At 39.8% G+C, this 21,903-nt stretch overlaps 1 protein-coding gene across 1 annotated transcript in view; it reads left to right on the forward strand.

Moving 5' to 3' along the window:
* The window catches only part of TMEM132B (transmembrane protein 132B), a 1,045,283-nt gene extending 1,024,567 nt beyond the window's left edge, over window positions 1-20,716 (forward strand). Inside the window, exons 8-9 of the mRNA XM_069756039.1 lie at window positions 10,683-10,874; window positions 19,019-20,716. Of these exons, the coding sequence (XP_069612140.1) occupies window positions 10,683-10,874; window positions 19,019-20,161 (1,335 nt within the window). The 3' untranslated portion in view covers window positions 20,162-20,716. The remainder of the gene's footprint in view (window positions 1-10,682; window positions 10,875-19,018) is intronic.
* The last annotated feature ends 1,187 nt before the right edge of the window (window positions 20,717-21,903 follow it).

Raw genomic sequence — 21,903 nt, forward strand, 5'->3', positions numbered from 1 at the left:
TCATTTTCCCAATCACATCTTTCATTTTCCCCCTCACATCTCTCATTTTCTCCCTCACACCTCTCATTTTCTCCCTCACTCCTCTCATTCCCCTCTAACACTCGTCATTTCGACCTCACATCTGTCATTTTCCGATCACTCCACTATTTTCCCTCACTCCTCTCATTTTGCACTCACACCTTTTCATTTTCACCTCACACCTCTCATTTTCACCTCAGTATATACATGTTTGTCATCTCCCTTATATATAGTATACACCTGTATGTCATCTCCTGTATATAGTATATACCTGTATGTCATCTCCTTCTATATATAGTATATACCTGTATGTCATCTCCTCCTGTATATAGTATATACCTGTGTGTCATCTCCCCTGTATATAGTATATATCTGTGTGTCATATCCTCCTGTATATAGTATATACCTGTATGTCATCTTCTATATATAGCATATACCTGTATGTCATCTCCTCCTGTATATAGTATATACCTGAAGGTCATCTGCTCCTGTATATAGTATATACCTGTGTGTCATCTCCTCCTGTATATAGTATATACCTGTGTGTCATCTCCTTCTGTATATAGCATGTACCTGTATGTCATCTCCTCCTCTATATAGTATATACCTGTGTGTCATCTCTCCTGTATATAGTATATATCTGTGTGTCATCTCCCCTGTATATAGTATATACCTGTGTGTCATCTCCTCCTGTATTAGACCTCGTTCACACGTTATTTGCTCAGTATTTTTACCTCAGTATTTGTAAGCTAAATTGGCAGCCTGATAAATCCCCAGCCAACAGGAAGCCCTCCCCCTGGCAGTATATATTAGCTCACACATACACATAATAGTCAGGTCATGTGACTGACAGCTGCCGTATTTCCTGTATGGTACATTTGTTGCATTTGTAGTTTGTCTGCTTATTAATCAGATTTTTATTTTTGAAGGATAATACCAGACTTGTGTGTGTTTTAGGGCGATTTTCGTTTGTCAAGTTGTGTGGGTTGAGTTGCGTGTGGCGACATGCATGTAGCGACTTTTGTGAGATGAGTTTTGTGTGGCAACATGCGTGTAGCAACTTTTTGTGTGTCGAGTTGCATGTGACAGGTTAGTGTAGCAAGTTGTGTGCAGCAAGTTTTGCGCATGGCGAGTTTTGCGCTTGGTGAGTTTTATGTGTGGTGCCTTTTGAGTATGTGCAAGTTTTGTGTGTGGCAACTTTTGCATGTGTTGCAACTTTTGTGCATGTGGCAATTTTTCCACGTGTACAAGTTTTGCGTGTGGAGAGCTTTCCATGAGGTGAGTTTTGCACTTGTGGCGAGTTTTGCGTGAGCCTAGTTTTTGCATGTGGCGAGTTTTGCACATGGCGAGTTTTGAGCGGCGACTTTTGTGTTTTGACTTTTATGTGGCGAGGTTGGTGTATGTGGTGAAATGTGTGCTGAGGGTAATATGTGTTCAAGCACGTGGTAGTTTGTGGCACATTTTGTGTGTGTGTTCATATCCCCGTGTGTGGTGAGTATCCCATGTCGGGGCCCCACCTTAGCAACTGTACGGTATACAGTCTTTGGCGCCATCGCTCTCATTCTTTAAGTCCCCCTTGTTCACATCTGGCAGCTGTCAATTTGCCTCCAACACTTTTCCTTTCACTTTTCCCCATTAGGTAGATAGGGGCAAAATTGTTTGGTGAATTGGAAAGCTCGGGGTTAAAATTTCACCTCACAACATAGCCTATGATGCTCTCGGGGTCCAGACGTGTGACTGTGCAAAATTTTGTGGCTGTAGCTGCGACGCCTCCATCACTCTTCCTTTCACTTTTTCCCCATTATGTAGATAGGGGCAAAATTGTTTGGTGAATTGGAACGCGCGGGGTTAAAATTTCGCCTCACAACATAGCCTATGACGCTCTCGGGGTCCAGAGGTGTGACTGTGCAAAATTTTGTGGCTGTAGCTGCAACGGTGCAGATGCCAATCCCGGACATACATACAGTCACACACACACACACATACACACACACACACATTCAGCTTTATATATATATACTAGATTGTGGCCCGATTCTAACGCATCGGGTATTCTAGAATATGCATGTCCCCGTAGTATATGGACAATGATGATTCCAGAATTCGCGGCAGACTGTGCTCGTCGCTGATTGGTCGAGGCAACCTTTATGACATCATTGTCGCCATGGCAACCATTATGACATCTACGTCGATACTGTGCCCGTCGCTGAATCAGAAACGTGGGATTTCTACGTCCTTTATGACATCATCGTCGCTGTGCCCGTCGCTGATTGGTCGAGGCCTGGCAGCCTCGACCAATCAGAGACGCGGGATTTCTACGTCGATACTGTGCCCGTCGCTGATTGGTCGAGGCCTGGCGGGCATATAAAAATATGATAATAACTCCCAGGGATAATATATTACTTAACAGTGGGTATTTGTGGTACAAATATATTGGGACCCACACACAATATAGCGCATATAAAAAATAACAGTGTCCACAAGGGACAAGTGTGGGTTAATCCAACCAGCAGTTCTGTACCATCCACATGAAATACCACCAAAGAATACAAAACCAATTCCTAGGAGAAGCTCACCCTATGGTATAGACGGAACTATTTCCTAGTGGTAGAATACTGATAATGCCTCCAAACAGTAATATAAGGTAATAATGGAGGATCCCATAACAAGCTCAGCATATACCTGCAGCCATAGTGAAGTGTGGGTGGTAGTAGTTGTCCCGTAGCGCACCTCGACGCGCGATTCATTGCCCCCGCAGTTTCGTCAGGAGTTTCCTGACGGCCTCGACTCAGAGATGCGGGATTTCCAGGACAGACAGACAGACAGACAGACGGAAAAACCCTTAGACAATTATATATATAGATACCTGTACAGTATGTCATCTCCTCCTGTATTTAGTATATACTTGTAAGTCATCTCCTCCTGTGTATAGTATATACCTGTGTGTCATCTGCTCCTGTATATAGTATATACCTGTGTGTCATCTCACCTGTATATAGTTTGTACCTGTATGTCATCTCCTCTTGTATTAGACCTCGTTCACACATTATTTGGTCAGTATTTGTAAGCTAAATTGGCAGCCTGATAAATCCCCAGCCAACAGGAAGCCTTCCCCCCTGGCGGTATATATTAGCTCACACATACACATAATAGACAGGTCATGTGACTGACAGCTGCCATATTTCCCATATGGTACATTTGTTGCTCTTGTAGTTTGTCTGCTTATTAATCAGACTTTTATTTTTGAAGGATAATACCAAACTTGTGTGTGTTTTAGGGCGAGTTTCATGTGTTAAGTTGTGTGTGTTGAGTTGCGTGTGGCGACATGCATGTAGCGACTTTTGTAAGATGAGTTTTGTGTGGCGATATGCGTGTAGCAACTTTGTGTGTTGAGTTGCATGTGACAGATTAATGTAGCAAGTTGTGTGCAGCAAGTTTTGCGCGTGGCGAGTTTTGCACGTGGCAAGTTTTATGTGTGGTGCCTTTTGAGTATGTGCAAGTTTTGTGTGAGGCAACTTTTGCATGTGTTGCAACTTTTGTGCATGTGCCAGTTTTTCCGCGTGTGCAAGTTTTGCGTGTGGTGAGTTTTCCATGAGGTGAGTTTTGTGCGTGTGGCTAGTTTTGTGTGAGCCTAGTTTTGCATGTGGTGAGCTTTGCATGTGGCGAATTTTGCGTGTGGCGAGTTTTGAGTGGCGACTTTTGTGTTTCGACTTTTATGTGTCGAGGTTGGTGTATGAGTGGTGAAATGTGTGCTGAGGGTGGTATATGTGTTCAAGCATGTGGTAGTGTGTGGCGCATTTTGTGTGTGTGTGTTCATTCATATCCCTGTGTGTGGTGAGTATCTCATGTCGGGGCCCCACCTTAGCAACTGTACGGTATATACTCTTTGGCGCCATCGCTCTCATTCTTTAAGTCCCTCTTGTTCACATCTGGCAGCTGTCAATTTGCCTCCAACACTTTTCCTTTCACTTTTTCCCCATTATGTAGATAAGGGCAAAATTGTTTGGTGAATTGGAAAGCGTGGGGTTAAAATTTCACCTCACAACATAGCCTATGACGCTCTCGGGGTCCAGACGTGTGACTGTGCAAAATTTTGTGGCTGTAGCTGCGACGGTGTAGATGCCATTCCCAGACACACACACATTCAGCTTTATATATTAGATTGCTGGCTCCCCTCACTCTTTTTTTTTTGCATATTTATCATATTTGATGTTCTTAGCCCTTGACCTAAAATATAAGAGAAATGAGACAACATTAAATCGGTTGTTGCATGATGGAACTACCTCCCCATACAGAAAGGCATGGTGTATGTAGAAAAGCCCAGGAGAGGAGTAAAATGGGCTGAACAGGTAGCAGTTGCGCTCAACCCATGGTTCCAGCGGGGACCCAAAGGTCATTCTGCTACTGTATATAGGAAAACACCACAATAATCCATGGAATGTGGTAGATTTGGGGATCATTTGTAGTTGCATGGCTGGCCATACATTTCAAATTACACCCCATAATGTACCTTACTACATCTACAGTATGTATCGGAACTAGTATTTTTTATTGGGGTCATGCCCCAATTCTGGGATACAAAATGCAAAAGCACATCCACGTATTAATGCTGGAAAGAAGATAGGTAAAGTCAACTGAAAACCTAAAGCCAGTAATGAATAATTAGCAATAAGAAGCCCACATTTGTCTGCTAATCCTTCTCCCTTGATTCAAGTCGTTTTGCAGTAAAGTCAAAATGATATTACGGAAATGTAAAAACTGATTATAAGAAGTATCTACTACATTGCATAACGTTTTCTCCATTGGAGCACAATTAGAATCAGTGTCGGGATCTTTGCCTGTATTGTCTACTGTATGCATGCGGAGTCTGAAATCTATCTCCTGTCTAATAACAGGCTCAGGTTGCTGCTTTGTCTCTATCCAATATTTTACATTCTAGCAAAAACCTTATACAAGTAGGAAAATGTTTGATTACAAACTCGGAAATCAATTAAATCAATAAGATTTTCTAAAAATCAGCCCCAATGTATTGTTTGTTCTAAACGAAATAATTACCCTTAAATCTCACTACCATTCCAAAGGTCCAGCTCATTAGTCACCTGACCACTGCAGCCAATCATTGGCCACAGCGGTAATATGCTTGAAATATTATTAGTGAGTACATGACTTCCCTGGTTTCAGCACTTACTGTAGGTGACTGATGGATTGGATATCATGACTGGAAAATGAACAGATTTAATTGCTATTTCTTTATATTATACACTCTCCACCTCATCATCAATATTGTAATATCTCAGAAAAAGCCTTGAAATGTCCAGTTTTTGGCTTTAAATGTATGTATATAAAGCTTATATATATTGTAGGTGAACATTTCCTTTGTTGCTTAGTGAATATTGCATGAAGTGAACTGAAGAACAAGATATGCGGCTCTTCTGAAACATCTGTAAATTTCTAAAATCATTTTTTTCCTATAAAAATACAAGTCTGAAGAATCTTTTCTAAATACTGAGTGAACATTACTGTTCCTTTGATCAATTAAGTGTGTTGCTTGTTATGATAAGGTAATTCAGTACCACAATGGACATAGAGGTCAGAGCACATACAGTGACCTGACAATAACCCAAAAACATAGAACGAGCTCTGAGACGTGGGAACTCTGCTGACCGCAATCCCTAATCCTCTCCAACCACACTAGAGGCAGCCGTGGATTGCGCCTAACGCTCCCTATGCAACTCGGCACAGCCTGAGAAACTAGCTAGCCTGAAGATAGAAAATAAGCCTACCTTGCCTCAGAGAAATACCCCAAAGGAAAAGGCAGCCCCCACATATAATGACTGTGAGTTAAGATGAAAAGACAAACGTAGAGATGAAATAGATTTAGCAAAGTGAGGCCCGACTTTCTGAACAGAGCGAGGATAGGAAAGGTAACTTTGCGGTCAACACAAAACCCTACAAAAACCACGCAAAGGGGGCAAAAAGACCCTCCGTACCGAACTAACGGCACGGAGGTACACCCTCTGCGTCCCAGAGCTTCCAGCAAGCAGGAAAAAACAAATAGACAAGCTGGACAGAAAAAACAGCAAACAAAATAGCAAAGCGGAACTTAGCTATGCAGAGCAGCAGGCCACAGGAACTATCCAGGAGGAAACAGGTCCAATACTAGAACATTGACTGGAGGCCAGGATCAAAGCACTAGGTGGAGTTAAATAGAGCAGCACCTAACGACTTCACCACATCACCTGAGGAAGGAAACTCAGAAGCCGCAGTACCACTTTCCTCCACCAACGGAAGCTCACAGAGAGAATCAGCCGAAGTACCACTTGTGACCACAGGAGGGAGCTCTGCCACAGAATTCACAACAGTTGCTACACTCACTGCCAGTAACTGGTTAGTGCAGTCTGAAGGCATCAGACTCTCGAAGGGTATCCTTATACTAAAGGGAAAAAGAGGTAACATCCATTTGTTAATATAGTCATAAATGTCACAATTACCTTTGCACACACATTTAAGTTCTTTCAATGCAAAAGATAGTCAGGATTTGACCATTGTGGCTATCTACATGTGTTGTTTCCTGAAACAAAAGGAAGTCTAAAAAATCCCCAGTGACCAGTGTGAAAATTGCAAGAGTTCAGTCCTTTATTTTTAATAGATTGTGATATGTAAAAAAAACTATCTATCTATCTATCTAAAAATACACTCCAAAATTGCTTCTGAGAATCTGTTTTGTGTATTGTCACTGTTTTGCGAATACATTGGACTGATGAGGTGCCAGCTGTCAGCAATGCTGTCCAGTATTACTGAATGCCATTAGCTGTTTGGCCTAGATAATCATTCAAACTTTACATCATCTGTCTTCAGAAAAGACAAAAATGAATGTTCTGGATTGGAAAAGAAATCTTTCCAGTTAGTAAGCAACACTAACGTAGAATAATTGGTACAGAATATTTCTCTAGTCATAGGATTCAGCAAGATAATCATGTGCAATACAGAAGATTTCCCTCAATCAGTGCAAAATGAGGGAGATGAAATACCACCCACACTTCAAAGGCACACCATAAAATCACATTAGCGTTTTCCATGTCTGTTAACTCTGGTAATATTTGAAGTGAATTAAAATAATGCTACTTAGCAGACCATAGCATTCATGTTAAATTAGCAAAAACAGACGATTAGCAGACTAAAAGCTTGTTTAAAGTGTAGGCACGAAGAAGGGGGATGTAGTAGAGTAAATCTTTCACATTGCATACATCTCTAGATACTTTAGTAAAGTCACGTTCATGAAACATAATTGCTGTAACTTCAAATACACTTTAAGACCTCATTGATTTGACATTATCACAACTTACTGTGTGTTTAAGGCCGGTGTCACACTTGCAACTGCAATGCGAGAAACCCACGTGAGTCTCTTGCCTCAATACCCGGCACTGCCACCGGCACACGGGACGGAACGTGCGGCTACATGTATTTCTATGCAGCTGAATGCTCCGGTCCGAACTGCCGGCGGCAGTGTCGGGTATTGAGGCGAGAGACTCGCGTGAGTTTCTCGCATTGCAGTTGCAAGTGTGACACCGGTCTAAGACGATTTCTCAGCAAATTTTCCTTTCCATAACCCCTCCTTTATGTGTGTAATGTAGTGTAAATATATTAAAATACTGATCACCATATTTCTCAGTTTCCAGCTTTGCTCTGGTACTATCTGGCTCACATGGCCTAAAATCAAACTAGCTAGATCGCACAGAGGCTTATGTGTGCTCCGAAAGTCACAATGTAAGCCTGTGGAGTCTTGTTCTGGGTCTCATAGGTTTACATTGGGGAAGCCACTACCATCCAACATGGTAGAGGCTCTGTGAGCCAGCGTTCACATAGGCTAGAAGAGGTGCTGAAAAGTAGAGTAAGAAGGCAATAGGCTATTGTTTTATTATATTTTACGTAAACTAATTTCCATAATTAGGAGGTGTTAGGAAAAATAAATTCCCGAGACATAATCATCTAGATCTATTAGTATTGGAAAAGTATACACTAGTAATACAGCACACATATAAATCTGTGGACTCATACCATACCTTGTAATCTCTTTGACTTCATAAAAAGGCATATGTACTCTGTTCCATTGAATGTCGCATGAAGAATATATTGATTTCCCCACTACAGAATTACTCTGTAATACGGTGCTTTAAGGAGGCACTCTACAAAAAAAACCATGAAGACTCTGATTCACTAAGACTGAGATTTTGTATAGGGGACATTTGATTAAGGGGGACGCAAGATGTGTTAAATTCATTAAGAGACCCGCAGCTCCATAATGAATTTGGTGGATCTTTTAAAAGTACCAGAAACATACGCCACACCAGAACAATTCCACTATGTCTATCGTCATTTGCGCCAGCTTTGTGTTGTAAATAATGATGAATTGAGGAATTTGCCGGGAATGCTTGACCATGCCCCATCCAACTCGAGCTTTGCTCCCTTCTCAAATAGTTGAGGGAACTGGCTGGAACTAGTGTAAAAATATCAAATGTTAAAAAAGAATTTGTGCAACTTTAAGTTGTAAACACTTGTGAAATTTCAAGTTGTTTAAGCCAGAATTTTGGCAGAACCTGCTTCATCAATCGGTGTAGAAACTGCTTGATGAATTGAGGCCGAAGTGTCTATGGCTTTGTAATATGGAATATGGAGTCATTTTTATGGTTTGCATAGGCTAATCTATGACTGATGTATACGTAATAACATATCTCCTTGGCATTTACAAGCCAGACTCTCTATGAATGGACATATATCATGCCATATTTATAATTTTTGATACAAAATTTTTATACAAAATTGCATGAACAATACTACACTACTACAACATTAGCATACGTTAGCAGAAAAACCTTCTCAGATGTATGACCTTTTTTGGCCACCATGTATATGTGACCTATTAATAGTTATATCTCTTAGCGAGATTGTCAGGTCCAAGTTAATAAGTTTGCAGTCATTCTATGTGACTGCAGACTTATGAATCCTCCCAGGGCACACCCTGTGTGTGGTGGGCATTCGCCAGTTTCTGGACCGGGACTGGTGGGTACGTATGCATTTTATACGCTCCCAGCCAGAACCCATCCAGTGGATGCAGTGTCGCTCCATGCACCTTTATTGAACAAGGTCATGCCCTCTAGTTGGCCAGTCGCATCTCTAGGCAGGGCGCGGTCTTGCTTAATACAAGTGTATGGAGGGAGCCATGCACACTGGACAGGCTCCAGCCACTCACACAGAGTGACTGTAGACTTATCGATTTGGACCTGGCAACATGGCCATACTAAAATGGTCTGACAGACTACGTAAATACATATATGCTGAGGGCCCTCACTACCACGTTTAAGCATTTTGGTGATGCCCTTATGTACATTTATTTAAAATATATACAGTACTTCATTTTCAAAAAGATGGCAACAACATCTTGAAAGATTACCTACCAAAGTAAATGCTATATGCATTATGTAGAAAAAAATACTATTGTGGCACGGTATACAGTACATTACCCATACAAGACCTTTAATGACATACTGTTCTAAAGCCATAGATATTAATATTCGTTGGTCCCACCCTTGCAGCTAAAACAGCTTCCTATGTTTTGGGTGGGCATGTGGAAATATTTGCCAATTCATCCAGAACTTCACTGGAATTCCGCGATGTTTGAACAGAAAAAGACCATCCCTGAAGTGTTCAAACAAAGTGGGAAGCATACAATTGTGCAAAATGTCTTGGCATGCTGTGCTGAAAAATATATATTTTCCGTTCACTGGAACTGAAGGACCTAGGCCTACCCTTGAAAAACAACCCCATAGCATTATCCTACCTCCACCAGCATGGCACAATGCAGGCATGGAAGTCACATTCTCCTGACATTTTTCAAACCTAGACCCATCCGTCAAACTGCCACTTAGAGAAATATGATTTATTACTCCACAGAACATGTTTCCACTGTTCCAGAATCTAGTGGGCACTTGATTTACACCACTTCACCCAGAATTTGGCAGTGTGCTTGGTGGTGTAAGGATTGCATGCAGCTTCTCTGCCAAAGGCAGTTTTTGTAGTGATGTTAATGCCAGAGGATCTTTGGAATTCTGTAGTTATTGAGTCAGCAATATTAAATAGTTGGTGATTTTTCCACACTATGTGCCTCCGCACTCAGCAACCCTGCTCAGTATGTTTACATGGTATTTACATGGAGTTGGTGTAGTTTCTAAACACTTCAACTTTTCAACTATATAATTCGCAGTTAATTGTGGAACCAATAAGAGGGAAGAAATGTTAAAAATTGAGTTATTGCAACTGTAGCATCCTATTATGTTACCATGCTCTATTTTAGTGAGCTCTTTAAAATGACTCATTCGTTCACAAATATTTTTTTTAGGGCAGATTACATGGTAAGATACTTGATTTTATATACGGTACCTCTGACACTGGAACTAAAATGGAAACCCTAATTTCGTGGTTAGAGTTCTATTTAATGGTTTTACCCTTATAGTAAGTGGTCATGTCAAATTATAAATTAGGGAATATTGCAAGTGTGTCCTAATAATAAGCAAGCACTTCAGAAAATTTAGAGTGTTGAGTTATATATAGTATATACATTTGCTATTGTACCCATTTACCAAGTATTGTTACAATTACTTTCTCAGGTTCTTTCTCCATTGTCTGATTCTATCTTGGCTGAAAAAACAGTGACAGTTCTGGACGATCGTGTGGGAATTGTTGACCTAGGAATCCAACTTATTACTGGTCTTTCCTTGTCTGTACATGCCAGTAAGGGTAATAAAAGAGCCATCATTACAACGACTACAGCCAGTGATATCCTACACGAGATGAAACAGGTATAATGATACTAAAAATGCAGAATACTGTATTTCCACAAATTATACTGTGAAAAGGATAGTTTACCTTGACTTCTTTTTTTGTATTATGTCTTATTTACATACAATAATGCCCACATTTTACACAGCACTGTGAGTAAAAAGAATATATTCAGTCACTCTGGTGTCTTTCTCCAGAGGGGTTCACAATCTCATTTCTCTATCTCAGGAGAACACAAACATGCTAGGACACATTTTATAGTTTGTCAGTCAGTACAACTGTGAATGTAGAAGGAAAGCAATGTGCGTGAGGTAACCCATGCAAACATTCACTCCTTCCCCCTGGGCCATTTTCTATTATTTTTTTTTCAATTTTATTTTTTCCTCCTCTTTTTCCAAGAGACAAAACTTTTTTATTTTTCTATTTTTCCATCAATATGGCCATGTGTTTTGCGGGACAAGTTGTACTTTTGAATTTCGCAATTCATTTTACCACAGAGTGTACTAAAAAGCTGTAAAATAGTGGGGTGAAACTGCAAAAAAGTGCCATTTCTTGATTGTGTTTTTGGGTTTTTTATTTACCATGATCGCTATATGATAAAACTGACCTGGCAATATGATTTTTCAGACACCAGACGTGTATAGTTTTTTTATTTAGGTGTTAAAAAATTTTTTGTATTTGTTTTTTTTTCTGCTTTGAACGCCATTTTCCAAGATCCACACAGTTTTCATTTTTCGGGATATAAGGCTATATGGGGCTTATTTTTTGTGCAAATGTTTTTACTGATACCAGTTGAGGTTGATATGATATTTAAAAATTTTTTGTAATTGTTTTATTTTTAATTGGGCAAAAGGAGATGATTTGAACTTTTGTGGGATTTTTATTTTTTCCTATTTTTGAAAACTTTCTTTTTACTGTATTTAATAGTCTCCTTAGGGGACTTGAAGCTGTGATTGTGCAGTCTCCTGTAGTGCTTCAGCCCTGCTATGTATAGCAGAAATTATGAGCCATGGGTCAGTGTTCACAGTAGTATCATAAAGACAGAGACCGTAGGTAATCAGCAGACACCCGGCTATCATGACAACAATCAGTACCCCATTATTACATCACGGGCATGCTAATAAGAGATTGGAATGCTGCCCACCCCTGTTAGCACATGATAAATGCTGTTGTCAGATGTTGACAGCAGGATTTAACAGGTAAACAGTCGCGGGCAGAGCACCACTCCACCCACAGCTGTTAAAGGCTGATTAAATCAGCCATCATGTACTGGGAAAGAATTGGGCTCAGAGTGTGAGCTTGCATCAAAGGCAGGAACATGACATATTACATACGGCAAATATCTGTAATTTGTCGTGAAGGGGTTAATTTGAAGTAACCCATGCAACCGGGCATCCATTGAGGCTTCGGGCATAAACCCAGATTTATCTTAAACGCATTGAGGCAAAATAACATTGCTTACCATTAGGGTTGAGTGAAACGGATCAGTCATTTTCAGAAGTTGCCGACTTTTGGCAAAGTCGGGTTTCATGAAATCCGACCTGATCCCTGTGTGGGGTCGGCCATGAGGTCGGCGATCTTCTTATTGGGTATCGGAATTCCGATACCGAGTTCCGATATTTTTGCGATATCGGGAATCGGTATCGGGATCCATATTTATTTGTAAAATAAAGAATAAAAATAAAAAATATTGATATACTCACCCTCGGACGCGCCCTGGTTCTAACCGGCAGTCTCCCCTCCTAAGAATGAGCGAGTGAAGGACCTGCGGTGACGTCGCGGCTTGTGATTGGTCACGTGAGCGGTCACATGAGCGGTCACGCGACCAATCACAAGCCGCGACATCATCGAAGGTCCTTCACTTGCTCATTCTTAGGAAGGAAGGCTGCCGGCTAGAACCAGGGCGCGTCCGAGGGTGAGTATATCCCTATTTTTTATTTTTATTCTTTATTTTACACATTAATATGGATCCCAGGGCCTGAAGGAGAGTTTCCTCTCCTTCAGACCCTGGGACCCATTAGTATCCCATTGCACTGCATTGGGTTTCGTGTTTCGGCCGACCCCGACCCCGACTTTTCTATAGGATCGGCCGATTTCACTCGACCCGACTTTTGAGAAAGTCGGGTTTCGTGAAACCCGACTCGACCCTATAAAAATAAAAGTTGCTCAACCCTACTTACCACTAAGACACATATAGAAACAAATTAATTTCCTCAGAGTTTAAATAATTATACACAATGGTGCTTGGAAGTTAACCCTTAGGAATTTTCCACATTTCTACATAAGCGTTTCCTAAAACGACATCAGATCTAGCAAATGAGTCAAAAATACTTGTCAATGTAATTGTTTTAAATTCTAAAAATAATCTAATATCACATGTCTGTGAGGAGCAAAAGTATGTGAGCCTTCACTTTGAATGTCAGTAACTGCATCTATACATTTTCAGTAATTGTTAATTAGTTCTGTGCATCGTCTTGAAGGAATTTTAGCCTATTCCTCCCTAGAAAACAGCTTCTTCTCAGTTATGTTGCTGGGTTTTTCTTTCCATAAACTGTTCACATCCGATACTTCCACCCCATTTCTATAAAATTAAGATCAGAACTTTGACTTAAACATTCCAAAACTTTAACTTTATTCTTCCTTAACTATTCTTTGTTAGAACGACTTGTGTCCTTTGAATCATTGTCTTACTTCATCACCCATATTCTCTTGACATTCAACTCCTGGAGATGTCCTGATATTTTCCTTCAGAATTTGCAGATACAATTCAGGATTCATTTTTTCATAAATGATGACAGGTCATCCTGGCCATGATGCAGCAAAACAGTCCCAAACCATGATATTACCACCACCATGTTTCACAGATGGTATGACGTTTTTATGATATAGTGCAGTGGTTTATTCTTCCCCAAACATAACGCTTCTCATGTAAACTAAAAACTCTATATTGGTTTGATTCTTCCACACAACATTGTACACATAGCCTTTTGGCTTGTCCAATGCTTTCAATTGCTCAAAGGTTACTATGACTTTGCAGACTATTATACGCCGTCATCATTGTTGGTTGACCACTTCTGCTCCTGGAGAGAGTAAAAATGGTCTTGATATATATATACTCCATTTGTAACTAATCTGTCCATCTGTGAATTGTTGGAGTCCAAACACTTTACAGATGTGCTTGTAACTTTTTGCAGCCTAATGGGCATCAACAGCTCTTCTTGTGAGATTTTCAGAAAAAAACCTTATTCATGTCATGATACACTTCCATAAATATGTGTTATGTAGATCAGAAATAGATAGATCATCCATTCACACATAATTGTGATCCCATTGATTGAAAACACCAGACTCATTTCACCTTTAAATTTTATCCCAATCCTAAAGGTTCACTTACTTTTTCTACGCAAAGACATGTGATAATAAATAATTTCCTAAATAATTTCCTCATTTAAAAAAAGCAAAATCTAATATTTTTGACTCTTTTTTGTTTTATTTGGTTCTCTCAGATACTTTCAGGCCATGTGTGAAAATCTAATGTACAGTACATTTAGATCAAGTTTATGTAGAATATGGAAAATTTTGGAAGAGTTGGAAACTTTCAGGAACCACTGTATATGAAGTAGTATTGTAGTATATTAAAATGCCAGAAGTCTTTAGGCACAGGATGGGTTGGCAACATACAATATGCCAAATGTTGGTCAATAAGAGTGTAGTTTCCTTTGGCCATGTTCACACATTCAGTATTTGGTCAGTATTTCACATAAATATTTGTAAGCCAAAAGCAGAAGTGGGTAAAAAATACAGAATTGCTGACGTGTTTCTATTATACTTTTCCTCTATTTGTTCCACTCCTGATTTTGGCTTTCAAATACTGATGTAAAATGCTGACCAAATACTGAGTGTGTGAGCGTGGCCTTCTGTGTTTCTTCTATAATCAGTATTGTGATGGTAGACAAAGGCCCTAGCACTCATGCATAATCACAGTCCGGGTATGACTTAAGTGATTTGGTATTGCAATCATTCAACTATTTCTTGGAGAACTGTTTCAGTATTACAGATTGTAGAGTGGTCAATACCTTACAGACAAATTATTGCCAAATAGTACACACAGAGTACTCAATGTAATAATTGTTTTACCTCTTCTATGTGAACCTATTTAGTATTATCTCATTCTGCTAATAATGGAGACTTTTTTAAAAGGGTCCCTTGTCTATTTAGTTGTCACAGTGTCCCCTGCTATGAATCCCAGTGAACAGATTTTGGCTGTGGGATATCTGCAAATAAGTGTTACATTTCCTAGAACCCAATTCATAAAAGCTTTTATGCCAGAATTCTAAAAGCTTTGAAAAAAATTGCTAAGTTTTGGTGCAATGCGAAATACTCCAAAGTTTTCTGACTTTTGGCAGCCTTAGAGCAGAATATTCGTGTCATCTCCTGCTTGTCAAATTCATGATGAGCTGCGGTGTTCTTTACACCACAAATCTTACTCCAGTCTAAACTAGACAACTTCCTTAAAAGCCATAGACTAGTCTTCTCAAAACTTACTTTCTTGTAAGAAGAAGTATTATCAAATATATAGCACAAAAAGAGTAGTCGCATTGTTTACACAACCTTTTTATCTCCATTCTATATTGTCACAGTAGGATTTTCGGACTTGCTGTTTATATTAGTACATATTTTTTGTGACAAAGGTAAAGTGGTTATTACATTTAATATCCAGCTCATTTGTGGGCAAAGCGTTATCTCACTGAAGAAAAATGACTATTTTTCTTGCATGAGCTCATTTTAGAAAATTGCATTATTATTTGTCAAGGTGAGTCTCTTGCCTCCATCTAACCTTTTTACCCAGCAGTGTCTTGTTTCTTAAATTACTGGGTATTGTTCAATCACAGGTTATACAAAGTGAATTCTTATGGAAACTTTCTCAAAATAATACTCAAATATCCCGTATACGTGTAATGATCTGTTAAACTTGACACTTGCTCATATTGGTGTAGTAACAACTCTGCAGAGATAAATATACTGTTTAAGTGAGTGTAGCCCCTACATCTAGAACAATAACTTGGCACTTTTAACACTTAGGTGCTGGACCCCAGCTGAAGTAGGGACTGAATTCAATGTAGAGACATTTATACCAGAAGTTACAATCATTTTGTCGAAAAAATATCATGAAGATAAAAAGGTGCTCTTCCTTAACCATTGTCTTGGCTCTTCGTATACCAAAATGAGTGGACATACAGTACAGACCAAAAATTTGGACACACCTTCTCATTTAAAGATTTTTCTGTAATTTCATGACTATGAACATTGTAAATTCACACTGAAGGCATCAAAACTATGAATTAACACATGTGGAATTATATACTTAACAAAAAAGTGTGAAACAAATGAAATGATGTCTTATATTCTAGGTTCTTCAAAGTAGCCACCTTTTGCTTTGATGACTGCTTTGCACACTCTTGGCATTCTCTGGATGAGATTCAAGAGGTAGTCACTGGAAATGGTTTTCACTTCACAGGTGTGCCCTCTCAGGTTTAATAAGTGGGATTTCTTGCCTTACAAATGGTGCTGGGACCATCAGTTGTGTTGAGCAGAAGTCTGGTGGGTATACAGATGATAGTTCTACTGAATAGACTGTTAGAATTTGTATTATGGCAAGAAAAAAGCAGCTAAGTAAAGAAAAATGAGTGGCCATCGTTACTTTAAGAATGAAGGTCAGTCAGCCCGAAAAATTTTGAAAACTTTGAAAGTGTCCCCAAGTGCAGTGGCAAAAACCTCAAGCATTACAAAGAAACTGGCTCACATGAGGACCACCACAGGACAGGAAGATCTCTGTTTCTGAGGATAAGTTTATCCGAGTCACCAGCTTCAGAATTCACAGCTTAACAGCAGCTCAGATTAGAGACCATGTCAATGCCACACAGAGTTCTAGCAGCAGACACATCTCTACAACAACTGTTAAGAGGAGACTTTGTGCAGCAGGCCTTCATGGTAAAATAGCTGCTAGGAAACCACTGCTAAGGACAGGCAACAAGCAGAAGAGACTCGTTTGGGCTAAAGAACACAAGGAATGGACATTAGATCAGTGGAAATCTGTGCTTTGGTCTGATGAGTCCAAATTTGAGATCTTTGGTTCCAACCACCTTGTCTTTGTGGGACGCAGAAAAGGTGAACGGATGGACTCTACATGCCTAGTTCCCACCGTGAAGCATGGAGGAGGAGGTGTGATGGTGTTAGGGTTGGCGGAACGCACCAAATATATAGTTTATTAGATGGAATTGGTGCGTTCGCAACCCGGGATCCACCGTGCAGGAAAGTACCTGCTGCTAAGTAAGACGGACTATATGGCGGTACTATAAGTATACATACAAGGGTTAACTTCACCCTGCGTGAAGGAAGCGATCCTGTTGCGTCACAGGACCGCGGTACCGCACATAGAGCGCGAGCAATAAGTCAGCGAACACAACCCCAACTAGGATTGAAGTCCGATTAGACCACCGCTGGCACAACACCGCAACTGGGTGTGTAAGGAAACTATCGAAATAGTAAATAAAGGCACGAGAGTGCGTGCGGTGCCGCACAAACGGACGCCGCTAACCACCCAGGCTTGGGTAAGGAAAGCGCACGGCGCCGTACAGGCGGTCACAGCAATTAGACGCTGTTATGTGTGTTTTGTGCTGATGGCTAGTCGGGCGCTAGATAGCTACCATCATCCGCAAACAGTCAACAACACTAGGGAGGGATATTTAGGAGCTTTCATCCTTCGACATACATCCATCTACACACACACATATTTTCAAGACAACACTAGCGCATGGCCGTGCGGTCATGCGCAGTCTATATAGCTGCAGCACAGGAAGCCGCCACCGAAGTTTTCGCTCCTTCAGGACCTTCCAGAAGAACCTATGGAAAGTGCTGCAGCACCTGAGCATGTTTTGCCCTTTCAGGACCTTCCAGGAGGACCAATGGAATGTACTGCAGCACCTGAGCATGTGAGCGAACATGTGGCCCTCGACCTCCAATGGGAGACCCTGCCCTGGGCATGCTCAGTGTGAGTAAACAATGACTTAGTCCCAGAGAGGCTCGCTCGCCGCAGATCAGTGCAGGGTACCATAGGAAAGCCAGAAAAGGCAGTAGTGACCCTATGCACCGAATCAGCCTCAGCGAGACGCCGGGAGCGACGTCTCCGCTGAGCAGAGCCCACTGCAGCCGATACCGAATGGGAGACCGCAGCAGACACGGATCGAGATTCCCCCTGTGCAGCAGAGGAAACTCGACTCCTAACAGATGGTGTTGGGGTGCTTTGCTGGTGACACTGTTGGGGATTTATTCAAAATTGAAGTCATATTGATCCAGCATGGCTACCAATACATTTTGCAGTGGCATGCTATTCCATTCGGTTTGCGTTTAGTTGGACCATCATTTATTTATCAACAAGACAATGACCCAAAGCACACCTCCAGGCTGTGTAAGGGCTATATGACCAAGAAGGATAGTGATGGGGTGCTACGCCAGACCTGAACCCAATCGAGATGGTTTGGGGTGAGCTGGACCGCAGAGTGAAGGCAAAAGAGCCAACAAGTGCTAAGCATCTCTGGGAACTCCTTCAAAATTGTTGGAAGACCATTTCCGGTGACTACCTCTTGAAGCTCATCCAGAGAATGCCAAGGGTGTGAAAAGCAGTCATCAAAGCAAAAGGTGGCTACTTTAAGGAACCTAGAATATAAGACATATTTTCAGTTGCTTCACACTTTTTTGTTAAGTATATAATTCCACATGTGTTAATTCATAGTTTTGATGCCTTCGGTGTGAATGTACAATTTTCATATTCATGAAAATACAGAAAAATCTTTAAATGAGAAGGTGTGTCCAAACTTTTGGTCTGTACTGTAGATGACTAGTTATCTTCAGGGGATGTTTAAATTATGTATCTATATGTATCTAAAAGTAGTCACCCAATGGATATGATATGAATTACAGCCTGTTGAGGGATTTGCAAGCCTGTTGGGATAATTATATGAATTTGTATAGTAGGAAATTGGGGCTCCATAACATAATTTATCTAAAAGGTAAACATATCTTTATTAATATGATCGCAGACTGATTTTCGCTGACACCATGATATTTTCTGTATACTGTGAAGGTAACTTTTTTTCTGTTACAGGAGGCAGTCATCAGTGTGTGGACCTTGTTTAGCGATGGCTCAGTAACACCATTGGATATCTATGAAAGTAAAGACTTCTCAATTATGGTGTCTTCTCTAGATGAGATGGTGGTTTCCACCTATCAGAATCCTTTATCAAACTGGCCAGTTGTAGTTGCTGAAGGAGAAGGCCAAGGACCTTTAATAAAGTTAGAATTTGGAATCAGTGAGATCTGCCAGAAATCTAAAAGAAAAAGTAGCCTTGCTGTTGGAAGTGGAACTATCAAAGTTAAATTTGGCCAAAAGGAGTCTGATCAAAAGGGAAATATTAATGAAATTCAAAGCATAAATGATGAATTTAAGAAAATCGCAAGTAAAACAACTGAAAAAGTTGCAGAGCAAGAAAGGACTGCAAATGAGTGGCCCAAACAGGGATCTTCTGCAGTCAATTATGAAGATTCAAATAAAAATGCAACATCTGATTCCCCTGTAGTCTATCACAAAAACTATAACGATGCCCACATTGTTCCTATTCCATATACCAGCTTTCCTACAAGAATAGCCTCAGAACACAATCAAGAAAGTGAGCTTACACAGACTTCAAGGGGTCTCACAGACTTGGAAATTGGCATGTATGCTCTTCTCTGTGTCTTCTGCCTTGCAATTCTTGTCTTTTTAATTAACTGTGTGGCATTTGCTTGGAAATATAGACATAAAAGGTTTCCAGTGGCAGATCAGGCAAATATTCCACATTCACATGACTGGGTATGGCTCGGGAATGAGGTAGAACTGTTGGAAAACCCTGTGGACATTCCTGTGGCAGAAGAATGCACTACAATGATTGACAGGAGGTCGCAATTTGAAGAAAACAATTTTTTACTTAATGGTGGTTCACAAAAGAATCCATATAGTCAAATTATGAGGTCATCAGATTACACTTATGAAAAAGGGCCTAAGGATGAGCCTCAAAATGCAGGAAGTTCAAAGAGAAAACGGGTAAAATTCACATCCTTTACTACGATTTTACCAGAAGAAGGTGGTCCATATACCAATGCTGTCATCTTTGGAAATGAAGAAAATATTAAATGGGTCTGTCAGGATATGAACATTGGAGATTCACGCGAACTTAGAGACTACATGGATAGTCTTCAGGACAACCTGTAATATAATATGTTTATATTCACCTTTATGCCTTCGTTTTGTTTCTTTGGTTTTTTTTTTAAGTGGGACTATCAAACAGCAATAGAGAAGGAAAAAGAAACCCAATAAGGTTAAGCTTATTATACAAATGCTATACTGTCAATGTGTTTGGCACTAAATAAGAAAAAGGTCATGAAGAAGAAATCTGTCTAGCGGTAATATATGTATTGGGCATCATGTCATGCTTTTATACTGTAAATGGTATTCTGGTTCTCCTGAAGAGATTACAATATGTGACATGGTATAAGTGCTGCAGGATAAAAGACCTATTGTGTCCTACTGAATTTAGGTATATCGCCAGTAAATACATTAGTAAGTAAATACTGCTGTGCCAGGTTTTCAATTAAAAGCACATTAGACATTTATTGTCATATTTCCAGTTCATTGTAAGCATAAAACTGAATGTATTACAAATGTATTTACGAGCATCTCAACATAAACGATCATTACTTCTTAAATACACACAATGTTAAGGTGGTTGGCAACATAATATACAAGAAATAAAGAACCATATATTTTATTCTGCCTTTTGTATTGTTGTCAACTATTCATACTCACAGATCGAAAGTTCGGGGCAGGTATTGTAAACTCTAAATCATTAGCTCGTGAATCAGTACTACAGACGGCAAACGACAAGTCCATAGTTGAAGAAGCACTCCTCCCATCAAAGTTTTTAATCCTCTGAATATGTTGCAATCATTATCTTACTTTAAAGCACTGTGTGCTTACAATTGCTCCTTTTGCCTTTTTACCCAGTAAAGTCTTCTCTTTTCTCTGCTCTATGTCAAAACAGGAAGTTTCTTTTCCCTGCATGAGTCATTCCCAGCTGCTTCCCTCCTCCTCTCCATGGACTTTGTAGTGATGACTCATGCAGGGAAAAGAGACTTCATATTTCTATGTAGAGCTTAGAAGGATTCAGTTAGTCAGTTTTTAATCACATAATGTCACAGACCTAATGGAAAAGACAAGAAGTAACTGGGTAGAAGGACAAAATGAGCAATTGTAAGTACAGTAAGTACATAGTGCTATATAATATGATGACTGCAATATACTAAGAGTATAGATACAGATTTTGATGGGAAATGTTTCTTTAATACTTGTATATTGGTTACTGTATGCTGTGTTTCTAATTACCAGCACTGTAAATGATCATAATTTTGGGATTCTTGTAGATGATACTTGACTTAAAAACACTGAGAAACAAAAGAGCCAAAATTATTCCGTTAAATCATCATATTTAATAGTGATTGTGTATTGGAATACACCGTCTGACAGTCTTCTTTATACCGGACAGATTGTGATTTACCTTTGTTGATATTTGGGACCAGATTGTGATTGCTCTACTGAGCAACCATTTTAGTATTTCACATTTTTATTGCTACACCTTTCTGAAGGTAATATATTTTACTTACACAATTACCATATCCGTCCCATAATTACCAATGACCGCTATCATTTTGACTAAAATAACTGCAAAAATATTTTTGCCTTCAGTTTTCTCCAATAAAGCACCATTTCTGCCATTACTTTTACAAACTTTTACATCATCATGTGGACAAATTATAAAAAGTTAACACAATCCTACACCATAATTATCTATGGCCAGACTGTCTGTTTTGACTTTTAGTATATTTTATTTTATTGTGATGTGATCTTCATTGATGGCAACTTTTGATTAAAGACAACCTAGCAGCACAATTTTATAA

This window comes from Ranitomeya imitator, chromosome 1 (assembly GCF_032444005.1).
Source record: "Ranitomeya imitator isolate aRanImi1 chromosome 1, aRanImi1.pri, whole genome shotgun sequence".
NCBI lineage: Eukaryota > Metazoa > Chordata > Amphibia > Anura > Dendrobatidae > Ranitomeya > Ranitomeya imitator.